Raw genomic sequence first — 14002 nt, 5'->3', positions numbered from 1 at the left:
GGAGAGACCAATGGTGATGACCACAGCGACAAAAAGGGGCTTGCGATTGGAAGCTCGGTACGTATAGGGTAAGGGAGGTATTTTGGACCCCTTTAGGAAGTGGATGAACAATTCAGCGAAAAAAGAAAGTTTCCCCTTCAAAATATGGATAATTTCAGTAGGCATTACGTAGAGCAACATGTTTTCTGTCGAAAAAGGCCAAACAGAACCTTAAATTATTGTATTAAATACAATAAATATCAAAACTCCTGAAGGATCTCGGGCTTGTATTTTGGACCACCTGATTTTATTTTGGACCACCAAACTAAACTTCAATTGATTGATGAAATGAAAGCCACCTCCGCAAAAATTGAAACATAGTTAAAACTACGTGAAGTTTACATCTTTTCTATTCATTTTTTAGGCAGGGTACGTTTAAAAATTAGGTAACGGCAAAAAAAGATGAAATGTTGTTGCAATTGCCAGTTTTTACGCATTGTAGTATGATGTTTCATAAAAAAATGTTACGCAAAACGTATATTTATTAACTATTGCATGACGTCAGTCACCATGCATAAATTACGTAACGCTTTCTAGAAGTGTGAAAGTTTAGTGATTTTGCTAAATATAAAGGCGTTCCACACATATTGTAATGAGTGGAAAGGCCATCAAAAATAAAGTAATTTGAATGAAACGTAAATTGTCAAACATACATTAGATAACACATTGTCTCAGTCATCAACTGATTGCCGAGGACAACTTTTCTAAACTAGGTGACTGAACACCTGAAAACTTCAACTTGTTGAAAAGTTGTTAAAACACAAATCAAATCAAATTTTTTAACTTGGCGAAAAGTTGCTAGAACAAATCGAACCCACAACAATCTCATTGAAAAATAAACGTATAACAACCCAGATCACAGGAGGTCCCAACTTATTCTATTTATCTGTTTTTAGAGTACATTAAATACATTGGCATGAATATTTTCTCCCTTAAGAAGGAACTGGAGAGATGGATCTGACAGGTGGTCCAAAATATGTTCACATCTGATTATGTTGAACATATTTTGGCCATAGCTTAAACCTCCATTTTAGTAAATATTATCGCTCCACCGAGGTTAAGAACAGTTTATTTTGAGTTCTTACAATGCCCTAACTACATTCACATGAAATAAATATTTATTTGTTAAATTTAATACCTCTTCGAAGCCGACTACAAATTTGTCACCTTCTTTGTTTTTGGTGCTTTTCCGTGCGTTTCATTGGAAGTGAAAACATTTTCTCTATTTTTAATACTGAACAGCATATTTAACTGACATCCAAAATAAAGGCCATCACATAGTTGTATACTTTTCGTGTTCCAATTAAAAATTACTAAGATTTAGTAGAGATTATGTGATAAATATCATAAAACTCTCTAGTTGGGCCAAAATACCTGCCCGGTCCAAAATACCTCCACTACCCTAACTGCCGATCTCTCAACGTCATCGGGAGCACCCGCGTATTCGCCGATATACTGAAGGACCGCGGGTTCGGAATCGTAACAGCTGCAGGAGGTATGTTAGACAGGATCCATGGTGCGAACGTTTGGAGGTAATCATATTGCTGTGTGCGTTGAAGCTACAAACGGTGTCCAAATGCGCTTCAAACGCGGTAACACAATGTTACCAAAGGCAACTTAGCAATCATAGTCAATATCACCGCCAACCTAGGATTCGAAAGCTCTCGCTGACATCGGGTTACCTGTTAGAAAATCTTACCGCATTTGGTGCTCCAGCATTTGATATTTGCATTTTGAATGCACACAGCAATACCATCTACCAGCGCACAATGGTCCACGAAACAGATTTACGAGGTAAGATGCATACAGCGCCTTCAAATGATTTTCTAGATTAATATGGTCTTCTACAATATTGTTCCTAAACATAAGGCCCTCTTTTCAATATACATGAAAATTAGGGTGGTCCATATTTTCAAAGAAATTGGGACCAAACTTTTTCATTTGCAAGAATAACTATATACATTTGTCGGGAAAGTTGAAGATCTATCATTTTTTAGCAAGTTTGCTGAAGACACTTTTTATGTAGCTTTAAAATTTCCGATCTAGAGGTATTTTCCTGAATAAGCTTAGGGTGGTTCAAGAAAAACCGGTTTCTGGCGTTAACTTTTTCAGTTTCGATTTTTTATCAAAGTCGCCCAAGAAACACTTGTGGAGCATTCGAAGATGCGTCGCTACGTGCTCTGAGATGGTCGATATCTCTTTTGGTTCAATAGTTACAGGCGTTTTTCTTAAAAAAAACACAGTTTTTTGAATAGGTGTTATGACGGATTGGGGCAAACATAAAAAATATCTTTTGCCAGCATTCAAAAGAAGAAATGTTGTTATAAAACATATCAAAAATATAGAGGGGTGTTATTTTTGTATCTCAAGTGAAAAATACTTGAAAAGTACCTATTTTTTTCTAGAAAATCATCAATATCTTTTGAACGGAATGACGTAGCAACATTCTCAGCGCACGAAAATGTGCGTTTTTAAAGCTCTAAAAATGATTCTTTAACAACTTTGATGAGAAATTTGAAACAAAAAAGATAAAGATAAAGAGGTCTAATGGCCACCCTTACATCTGGAGATCATCACAGCAGACGGAATCGCAAATAGATCACGTTCTGATTGGCGGACGGCACTTTTCCGACATTGTCGACGTCAGGACCTATTGTGGCGCCAACATGAACTACGATCACTGCCTGGTAAAGGTCAAACTGCGCCCAAAACTATCCGTCCTCAACAATGAATGGTACCGGCGAAAGCCACGGTACAACTTTGAGCGACAGAAGCAACTAGATGTCGCCTCAGCATACGCTCGGAATCTTGAAACAGCGTTGCCAGACGAGGGTGAGCTCGATGTGGCCTCTCTCGAAGGCTGCTAGAGAACAGTAAAAGCAGCCATCAATGATGCAAACAAAAGCACCATCGGGTACGACGAAACGAATGGTTCGATGAAGAGTGCCGAACGGTTTTGGAGGAGAACCGCGCATAGCTATGGAAAATCATGTACGAAACCGCTTTCCTGGGAAGCTGATTAGACCGATTAAAGCAACGATGGACGGTGTGAAAATCTGCCTAAAAGTTTCGGGAGATCTGATTAGTTCATTCGAATCTCGCTGAGCACTACGACAAGGTGATGATCTCTCATGCCTGCGGTTCAACATCGCCCTGGAATTTGTCTATTTTGCAAATGATATGGATTTTATCCCAAGTGACATTTTAAGTTTTATCATGCTCTATGATAGATTTTCGTAACCAATATTAAAAACTTCCAATAAATCTGATTTCAACATCAAAACCTCTTGATATCATCTTTAAGAACATCTGCCAGTTAAATGGACCGAGCGTCGGGTGCCTAGGACATCTTTGGTGATGTGCAGGAGAACGGTGTGTGGTGACGAACAATCAACCACGAGCTCGCTGCGCTCTACGGTGAACCTTGCAACCAAAAGGTCTCAAAAGCTGGAAGGATACGACGGGCAGGCCATGTTGTGAGAATGCCGGACAACAGCCCTGCATAGCTGGTGTTCGTAATAGATCCTGAGGAGGAGTTTGCTACTTTTTTGCAACAAGAAGGTATAGGAGGCAACGTGCAAGATGGAAAGGAAAATGTCATCTCACGACAAACCATGGATGTGTTATCATGAATTTGATGTTGAGTAAAGAACTGTAATGCATGAATGTAGAGCAGTAAAACTTTTTTAATAATCATCTTGCGGATAGTTTTAGATCCCACAAAAATCCCACTGTTACCAACTGTCATAATAATTTTATTATCCGTAAAAAAATCTGCCTTACCCTAACGTCCAGCGACACAGTCCCTAACACACGCGACGCACTCTATCGTCAGAATGGTCTCACGTCGCCAGAACCTGCGACTTACGGTACATCTCCGATTGTCGCGTCTGCCGGAGAAACTCCGACGGCCGCAGGTTGTGCGAGTACTCCACTCCGGGAACGATCTCTTCCTCCTCTTTGGGCGGTTTCGGTATCAGAACCGGGTGAATGCTTTCCCGGGACTGCTGCCGGTCCGGTTTGATCCGCGGCAGGGACTTGGTGAGGTAGTCCGCGGGTGGCAGCGGAGGCGGCGCTGGGGCTTCGCTTTTCTGGGCCAGAAGGCGCGGCCGGGACACGTAACCGGGTTCGGACTTGACGGTGGCCGAGGGGTTTGCGGAACGTCGGATCAGGCTCGGGGCCGGGGATTGGCTGTCGGTTGGGGTTACGGAGGGTTGTCGGACGGGAAGCGGTTTGGGTTGTGGAGTTGGGGGTTTCTGCTGGCGTTCCTGGCTATATTCTTCGTAGTACTGGTGACGGGAGAGGAGGGGTGGGTTGTAGCGGGGTTGCGGAGTTTCGCTAATGCGATCTTGCGGGTAGTCTTCTGGTTCGGGGACGTACCGGGATTGACGGTAATCGGGTTGCCTTTCGGGGCGGTAGTTGTACTGCTGGGGTTCCGGGGAGTCACGTGGCTGGTATTGGTAGTGTTGCTGCCGTGAATGGATGTAGTTGCGCTCGTGCTGCCGCTGGAGTTGCTCTTGAAGGTAGGGATCGTCTCGTTCCGCCACAGGTGATGGGGCTCGCTCAACCAGGGTTCGTCGATTGTATCTGGTTTCGGAAAAATCGTTGTAGGGACTTTGCCTTCCAGTGCTGTCATCACTTCGCTCGTTGTACCGTGTTGCCAGATGGCCGTTTCTGGTGCTCAAACGATTTTCTTCCTGTTCGGGATGTTCGGAGGTCACACTTTCGGCGAACGTTCGCGCCGTCGCTGTGTGTTGAGTTACCGGGACCATCATCTTGCTGAACGCAAAGTACGATGTCATTCTGCTCAAGTCAGACTTGATCTCGACAAGGGATTTCTTGTAGGTGTTCGGCATATGCCAAAGAACGATCACCTGTAGGATCACACTAAGCACGATCATCGAGATATAGTGTGCTGCAGCGATTTCTTTGTGATTGTCTATCGAATTAGGCATGACCGAAGAATTTGTCACAGAGAAGTACTGCATCAAAGCGATTCCTATCAGTTCTAAGATGGATCCAATTGCCAAGAACGATTCATTGAAATTCAGTGGAGAGAGTTCCAAAATATTGATCGCTGGTATGGACAATGATGCTCCAATGAAGGTGTAGAAAATCAAGAGTGCAATACCCATACTAATGGATCCAGCATCAGTAGAATAGTACGCTATGGCCAAGATCAAACCGACCGTGTGGAGCATGGATGAGAAAACATAGACTAGCTTAGGACTCAACAGCTGCATCGCGATAATACCCATCAAAGAGCCCAGCACCATAAACCAGAACACGGAATAGCCATACGTTTGACCGAACAACTGAATAGTATAAATCACCGAGTGAAACACGAATAACCAATAGAAGGCAATGAATCCCTGCAGTTTCGTAAAGATCATATAGAACATCCACAACTTGTGATAATTCTTTCCACTCCCCATTCCGCCCATAATGATGTGCTCCGTTGACGTATTCCACTGCTTGGCCCCGGCCCCATTCGTCGGCTCCGCACTAGTCGTAAAGTTATTATACAAATTCCTCCCCTCAGTACGTCCCATCAGCTTCCCACTCTCGTGGGCTATATCCGTATCGAAATCCAGCGGTTTCTTGTAATCCACTATGCCTTCCCGCTGGAGCATCTCGTTGATCGCCACCAGCATGATCGTGAAAACGGCTGCCGTCATCATGCAAATGGAATAGTTCGTGTGAACCGTTTCACTGAAATTCACCGAAACGGAAAAGTCGTTGAGGAAGATGGTGGAAGTGGCCGCGACGCCTGCCAGGAACCAGAACGAGCACGAGCCCATGTACAGTGCTCGCCATCGGCCGGGAGCACGGATGTGGCACAGGCTGAGACCCGGGATCAGCGTCATCCCGAGACCGCACGCGCCCAGGTAGATGCCGGGGATGACGTCTGGAAGTGAAACAAGATGAAGGAAGCAGTTAGACCGAGTTTGACCTTTTTTTTATGAAGTATATTTCGCGAAGTATAGTTCGCGTAGATTCATTTAATGTTGCTTTAAATTTCGTAAACTTTGAAAACAGAGCAAGAGTTTGCTGAACAGAATAGCAATGTGCGACAGAAAAAATTTCAGACGCATGGCTGCATGAACCCTCCAAAGTCATACCAGTAATGACGCAGAGAGCGTCGTGTGACACAGTACGGTACGCGCTCGCAACCCTCAGGCATCTAAGCCTGTAAGTACTTTCCAGCTTCCGTCGGTAGCATTCAGTGCTTAGTGCGGTGCCCCACGCCGGGCCGCCATACCTAAGTATGGACGTAGCAACACTAGCCAGAAGCTTTCGCTTACTGGCGTACACTGCAGAGCTATTGGACATCATCCGGGACAGTGCCGCAATAGCTGTGGAGGCTCTTTTACAGGCATAATCGACGTGGCTACCGAAGGTAAGCTTATCGTCGATCATCACGCCCAAGTGTTTGACGGAGCGCTTTGACAGGATAGTACACTCTCCTACACTGACCTCCGTCTGCTGCTCCGACTTCAGGTTATTAACAACCGTCACCTCTGTCTTGTGATGAGCCAGCTCCAGTTTTCTGGACCGCATCCACGCCTCCACAATCTTGATCGAGTGGTTGGTAGTCAACTTTACCTCCTCGATCGTTTCACCGTAGACTTCGAGCGTAATGTCGTCGGTAAATCCGACAATCTCCACTCCAACTGAGTACTCTAACCTCAACACTTCGTCGTACATGACATTCCATAACACCTGCCCCGGATGTAACCTTGCGGGACTCCTGAGGTTATGTGAAAGCACTTCCGACCCGCCTCCGTGTCGTAAACTAGTACACGATTCTGAAAGTAGCTTTCGAGAATCTTGTACATGTACCCCGGTATCCCAGACGCAAGAGCGCATCGGCAATAGCAGACCAGCTGGCGCTATTCAACGCATTCCTTACATCCAAAGTCACTACCGTACAGAAGCGAATTCCCCTCCTTTTAGGTTTTTGTAACCGACAAGATAGCGTCTACGGTGGACCTCCCCTTGCGGAGGCCGTACTGGTTGCTCGAAAGACCATTGCCGCTCTCGGTGAACCTCAACATTGAGGATGACCTTTTCGAGTACCTTCCGCGCAGTGTCAATCAAGCATATTGGTTGGTTTTATGCATAATAACCAAAAAATGGGCCAAAACTATCAATGTCGCTTACGTTACTTTGCAGAATTACGGCAGCGTAGGAGCAGTATGCTGTGCACGCAGTACCAGCGTCGGAGCTCCGATTCATTCCCCAGGTAGTGGATGGAGCATGCTTGATGCCAACGGGTCTCCGGGTGGTTTCCCCGCCTTTGGCAATAGTACCACCAAACTTCTGGGAAAACTCCCTCGTCCAGGCATTTCTGCATAGCGGACCTGAACATCTCGGGAGCCTCTGCAATAGCTACTTCTAAGGCCAGGCTCGGAACTCCGTCCGGAACTGGGGCCTTACCTACACTAAGAGACTTAGCTATCCCCGCAAGTTCCACATCGGTGACCCTCTCCTCATCGCCAACCCCAGTCCTCGGCTGTCCTACGAAAGGAGGCCAAGGACTAGGATCATGACGCGGAAAAAGCCCTCCGATGATCCCCTCCAACATCTCTGGAGATTGCTCTGTAGGAGCCATCACACCTCTCGACTTGGCCATCACGATCCTGTAGGCGTCACCCCACGGGTTCGTATTGGCACTCTGACAGAGACCCTCAAAGCAGGCCTTTTTGCTTGCTCTTATCTCGGTCTTAAGCGCGGCTTTTGCAGCGGCGAACACCACCCGCCGTTCGTTTTGCTCTTCCTCTGATCGTGCTCGCTGCATCCGCCGCCTAGCCCGTAGGCAGGCGTGGCGCAGATCCACAATCGCGTCGGTCCACCAGTACGCCGGTGGCCTCCCATTTCTAGGGGATAGTCGCTTCACACGCACGTGAGAGCACCGCTACCAGCTCGTCGCCGTCTAAACCGAGTAAGTTTCGCTCACGGCGGAGCGCCTCCCTAAATACCTCTTCGTCAAAGTATGATGTCTTCCACCTGCGAGGGCTTGGCCTTGGCCTAGCCATCTCTTCCTCTATCTGTTATTCACGGATTTTCCATCACAAATCATACAAATGGGTGGATTCGTGCAGCCTTGTGCCTTATGGCCTTCGGCGCCGCATCTCCTGCACAGTTTGCGCCTGTCAGGGCCTTTGTAGCCCAAAGGAATTGTGTTATGTTTCCAGACACCTAAAGCAAACCTCCAGTGTCTCGTGGAACAATAAGTGACATACACACCAGCCAATTTTAACCCTCCCTACTTTATCGGACTTTTTGACGTTCGCCACAGGTAGCTGAACCAAAGCTATCTGTGTCCTGCTGGCCGCTTCCGTAGCCTGACGGCTGCGGCAGCCACCTACACCTCGCACTGTTGCCGCAGTACCGTAACGATCTCTTTCGCTTCTATGATCTCGTCTAGTTTCTTCACCTTCCAGTGCCGCTTCCGCAGTAAAAGCTCTTCTATCGACCTCTTCGCCAAGGATCTCTTCTGCCTGACTTTTGCAAGCGTGTCGTGATTGAGCTCTAAGATAATATCACTCGTACGAGTACGTCTAATTCTGCGCATGTAGGCTTCCAGATCCACGAGCTTGACATCGCCTTCAAGACGTTCGAGTCTTGATGACAGGCGCGTACCTACCTTCGCTTGGTTTGGTGTCCCTACGCTCATGCGGTTTTTTCTTCTTCCTGTTCCGCCCAATTATCGTCAAAGAGGGGTCCTCCCCTTGGTTCGCCCTACAATGTGATTGTTGAGGGCCTAACAACGGACGAAACCCCCTGTTCCCTTCCATCCGGGACGGGCCAGCCTTTTCAGGTTCACCTTTACCGTCTTTTCGGGACGCTTGGCTGGGGTCCGACTTACCGGCATTACTGCCGACCTTTGGCGTTTGTAACCGCTTAGCCTTGCGGGCACCGCCAGGCAGCTACTCACCTGACGGCTGCCTCACCCGCTTCAGCGAGCTCTTTTCAAAAGCAGTCGCATCCGTCACATCTTTTGGGCTACCTGTGAAAGCGAAGGCCTCCGCCTGGGTAGACTTTGTACCCTTTGCTTTCGCCGGTTCTGCCGCTGCTGCAGTTTTCACAAGTCTCTCTTGTGTGAAGAATTAGCCATAGTTAAAATTCACGCTTTAAAAAAAATAAATAAATAAACATCTCTTGTGATCTTGCTTGGCATCGTCCAACGACTTCCGAAGTCGCAACAGGGCCATTTTAAAGTCTTGGACTTCGTGCACGTAAAGTCGATCGATGGTTTTGTCAAGCTGCTGCACAGCTACCTCTATTGCAGACAGCGCATCTCGATTTTGGTTGGTGGTCCTTATCAAGCATGCTCCATCCACTATCTGGGGAATGAATCGGAGCTCCGACGCTGGTACTGCGTGCACAGCATACTGCTCCTACGCTGCCGTAATTCTGCAAAGTGACGTAAGCGACATTGATAGTTTTGTCCCATTTTTTGGTTATTATGCATAAAACTTATGCTCATCCTCTACGTTTCTTTTCATAGATGATAGGTTACGACTAGATCTTGCATTCTAATACAGCAGGCATACCACAGTGTTTTTATTATATACAATATACTAAAAAATATCGACATTTTGAATGGCGCTTACGTCACTTTGCAGAATTACGGCAGAACGTAGGTACCTGCTCATTTCTGCTTAACGGAGACCTAGCTTAGACCTATCAGATATCAGTAGGTCGGCTCCAGAGGCACGTTCTCTTCCATTTGGGAACCGCCATGAATACGAGCCTATTCATCATTTACCTGAGGGAGACGGAAGGGAGGAATAAGGGATAGGATAGGGAAAGGGAAGGTAAGGGAATAGGGTCGACATAATCGCATAAGCGTACCACAACGGGTTCAAATAGCGCCTTGAAAAGGGCACAGTAGAAAACGCATAAAGCGTAAAGTAAGCCTATAGCTACTTACTACAACGTGTTCAGAATAATAGAACATCCTGATGATTCAGACTTCTTAGGTCAGTTTCACGCAATTAAGTGTTTACCGAGTACTCGGAAACGCAGTTGCGTAAAAACTGGATAATTACATATCAAATTATAAGAAATTTCACAGTCAGATTCTCAGCTAAGACATACAAATGAAGCAGACTGTTGAGGTTTGTCGTGGGCAAAATTATAAGTAGCAAAACCACATTGAGTTATCTCAATTGCGTTTCTGCTACGAAATTCCTTAAAAGTGGCGACAAGACTCCCGCATGGGGGTATCCACAAGCATTCAAATTCCTTATCGCTGCTTGACGTAATGCCGAGAAGAGATGTCGGTTCATGAGCATTTGGTAAATCCAATTGAAAATTCTTAAAGATAAACAGGAAAATCCGCGCGGCTTGCAATATGGAATCGAAAATTACGTGTTCAAAAGTATCTTGGAAATCCAAGAAAACACCCAAACAAAGCTGCTTTTGAGTGAATGCTTTATCGATATCGTAAACAACATAGTGTGAACGAATCACAATAGACTTTCCACTTTGGTAAGCATGTTGGTTCCCATGGAGAGGCATGTTTGCCAGAAAAACATCACGGATGTTTTAATCGTTTCAGAAGAAAGAGGTCAAACTAGTAGGTCTGATCCTCATACGATGAATTATCCACTCCCGGAATAATCTTGACAGTATAATCCCGCCAAGATTCGGGAATAGCAAGGCTACATGCAAGCAGTTTTATCAAAACATGCTCAGATACCCAACCCCACGCTACTTGGCCTACTCGTTCAGGTGTCTGTTGAGCAGATTATCTCCCCATTGCTTAGAGAAAAAAAACGAAGGCTTTTAGGGCATTCCATAGGCTTTCAGGTGAGTTTCACTGTGGTTCCAGGGGGTTTCAGACGTATTTCAAGGTGATTCAATGTCTTCTAAGAGCTTTCAAAGCGGATTTAGAGGGCCTCATAGACTCTCTGGTGAGGTTCACGAAGGGTTTCAGATATAGATTCTCAGGTGAGTTTCACGGGGATTTCAGGAGGGATTTCAGAGTCGTTTCAAGTTGTTTCATGGCATTTCATAACGTTTCGGAGGGTTCCAGTGAGGGGCTAACTTTACAAGCTCTCAGGTGAGTTTCAGTGGCGTTTCAATACATTTCAAAATAACTCAGGGAGGGCGTTTCAGGAGGTATCAAAAGAGCTATAGAGAGCTTAATTTGGAAATTAAGTTAGTAAATTTTCCCGAACTTCGTTATGTTTGACAGATATACAGTAACACTTTACAGGAGCTCGGTGAAATTTGCAAACTACACTGATTTATTTTCAGTAAAAATGATTTCTGAATTTCCTCTTGAGGATCATCCGGTAATTTCTCCAAAAATTCCAGTAGAAAAGCTTCAATGTGTTTCAGCAGAAATTCCTCCACAGTTTATTTCAGAAACCCGCATGAGAGTTCTTTCAGGAAATCTTCCACAGATTCCTTCAGAAATGCTTTCAGCAATTCTTTCTGAAGATCCTAAGTTCATAATTCCTCCAAAGATTCCTTAAGAAATTTCCTTGGAGAATTTCCAAAATTTCTAATGAGATTCCTCCATAAACTTGTCTAGGAATTTGTTAAGGAAATATTCTATGCATTCCTTCCAAAACCCTGGCTTCTTCAGAGATTCACTCAGAATTCACAAGGATTCAGACATTCCTTCAAAGATTTTCTTTATAAATTCTTCCAGTGTCTTCTTTTCAGAAAATCTTCCAGATATGTCTTCAGAAAGTCATACAGGTATATCTTCAAGTAGTCCACCAGAGATTTGGTCATCCAGAAAATTTCTCCAGAGATTCCTGCATTATTACTTTTAGTCATCCATGCTGGCAAAAGCTCCAGAGCTTTTTGTAGGAGTTCGTACAGAGATTTTTTGGGAAGTTCCTCTAGATATTCCTCCATGTATAAGTTAAGATTGAACCCGCCTGGATTCCCTACGAAGAGTATCGCCAACACACTACCATTGCCACCGATGACCATGGCAACAGCAGCAACAACAACACCAACGACGACGGTAATGCGTGATTCAGAACGGTAGCCAGTCCGTTCAACACCGAGCCCACAAGCCTCAAGCATCAGCAGAACTACCCTTAGCTACAAGAAGTGAAACGGATGCACCTTGCCAGATCAGCAAGCCCGGCAACCATCGATGTCACCAAGTGGACCGACCCACATTGTAACAAGAGGGGAATCTTTTTTTTTTTAACATGGACTGGGTGACAAGGCCCAGAAGCTATATCCCCGGAAGTTTCTCCAGAACTTCCTCAAAGGTTTACTCTACGAATTTCTCCGGGGATTCTTTGAGGAGTTTATTCACATATATTTCCTAGGAACTTCTACAGGAATTCCTTTTGAAATATATCAAGAATTGTTTTGGCTTCTTTACAAAAGCTTTTGTAGGTGTTTCTGCAAGTATTCTATCGCCTCAATAAACTTCACTATGTACTTCGTCAAGGATTTCCCGAGGAGTTACTCCAGGTATTTCTTCAGGAGTTCTTCAGAAATTCCTCTTGGGATTCCTCCAAGAATATCTCTGGGATTTCTTCAGATATTCTTCTAGAGATTCATTCAAGTGACTTCTACAAGGATTCTACTGGAGGTATGTACAAAAATTTCTTCAAGGATTCTTTCAAAAATTTCTGGTTCGGTTCTGGAATTCCTTCAGGAATTCCTTCAAAAATATCTTCAAAGACTTCTTCTGCATTTACGGAATATCTTCATGATTATCAGCAAGGGTTTTTTTTTCAAAATTTCTCAAAGAATTCAGGGAATCCTGCAGCAGTTCTAACAAGGACTATTATTTTCATTATATTCATCAGGTACGAGTTGCTTGTGAACATTTTTCTATTGAAAACGGAGTCATGGACCGCCATGTGTTTTTTTTTTTTGCCCCATCAATATTTTTGGGATTTTTAAAGGGGGTGTTGAGATAAAACAAATTAAATATTTGCATCGGCCTTATCTTCGAAGAAATGTTTAGAAAAATTCTTGGAGAATTGTCTGAAGGCATCCATTTTAAACTCCCGGTGATATCTTTTAAGATTTCTAGAAGAAATTCTTGAAAATTTTCTTGAAAAATTTCTCGACAAAAATCCTAAAGCAATTTCTAAAGTTATCTCTGGAGAAATTGCTGGATGAATGCCTGGGATTATAGCTGAAAAAAACTTTTAAATTACCTCCTTAGTCCCTCGAAAAAAGAAATATTAGAAACTTCTGGGAGAACTTTGGAAATTATTTCAAGTAAAACTAAAATCGGGTTAAGTACTGTTCCTTTCATTTCCACTAAGAATTTGCATCCTTTGACAGGTTCGAAGGATGAATTCCTGGATGAGTTCAGGGAGAAATCCCTTCAGGATTTTTTGGAGGAATCCATGGAGGAATTCCTGGAGGAATCTCTAGAGGAAATCTTGAAGGAATCCCTAGAAGACATCTAGGAGGAATTCTGGCAGAAATTACTAGAAAATTTTCTGAAGGAAAACCTTTGAGAATCCTTGGAGAAATACCTGGAGGTATTTCTGGAGGATTTTTGGAAGGATTTTTTTGGAAATTTTATGCATGAATACCTGGAGAAATTACTCGATGAATACCTGGAGGTTTTTTTTGAGGAATTTCTGGAGAAATGTTTGAGGCTTCATGGAGAAATTCTTGGAGGAATTTTCAGAGGAACTCCTCTGGAGGAACTTTTGGAGGATTTTATTCAAGAATTTCTAAAAAAAAAACAAGGAAAAAGAATCCCTGGATGAATTCTTGAAGAAATTCTTGGAGGAATTCCTAAAGGAAATCATGGAAGAGTTCCGAGAGAAATTCCTTCAGGATTTTCTGGAGGAATCCTTGGAGGGGTAGAAATCTTGGAAGATTTCTGGCAGAAATTTCTAGGAAATTTTCCGGAGTAATCCCTGGAGGTATTTCTGGAGGAATTACTGAAGGATTTTTTGGAGAAATTTATGGCGGAATTCCTGGAGAAATAACGTGAGGACTTTTT

At 44.2% G+C, this 14002-nt stretch overlaps 1 protein-coding gene across 4 annotated transcripts in view; it reads right to left on the bottom strand.

Moving 5' to 3' along the window:
• Positions 1 to 3707: 3707 nt before the first annotated feature.
• LOC109422117 (uncharacterized) overlaps positions 3708 to 14002 on the bottom strand; it is a 30356-nt gene continuing 20061 nt past the window's right edge. For all 4 annotated transcript variants that reach the window (XM_019696745.3, XM_029854830.2, XM_062844840.1 and 1 more), the window contains one exon: positions 3708 to 5947. In XM_019696745.3, coding sequence (XP_019552290.3) covers positions 3882 to 5947 — 2066 coding nt within the window. In that variant the 3' untranslated portion in view covers positions 3708 to 3881. The remainder of the gene's footprint in view (positions 5948 to 14002) is intronic.

Source organism: Aedes albopictus, chromosome 1, assembly GCF_035046485.1.
Source record: "Aedes albopictus strain Foshan chromosome 1, AalbF5, whole genome shotgun sequence".
Taxonomy (NCBI): domain Eukaryota; kingdom Metazoa; phylum Arthropoda; class Insecta; order Diptera; family Culicidae; genus Aedes; species Aedes albopictus.
This window is presented reverse-complemented; position numbering and strand designations above follow the sequence as displayed.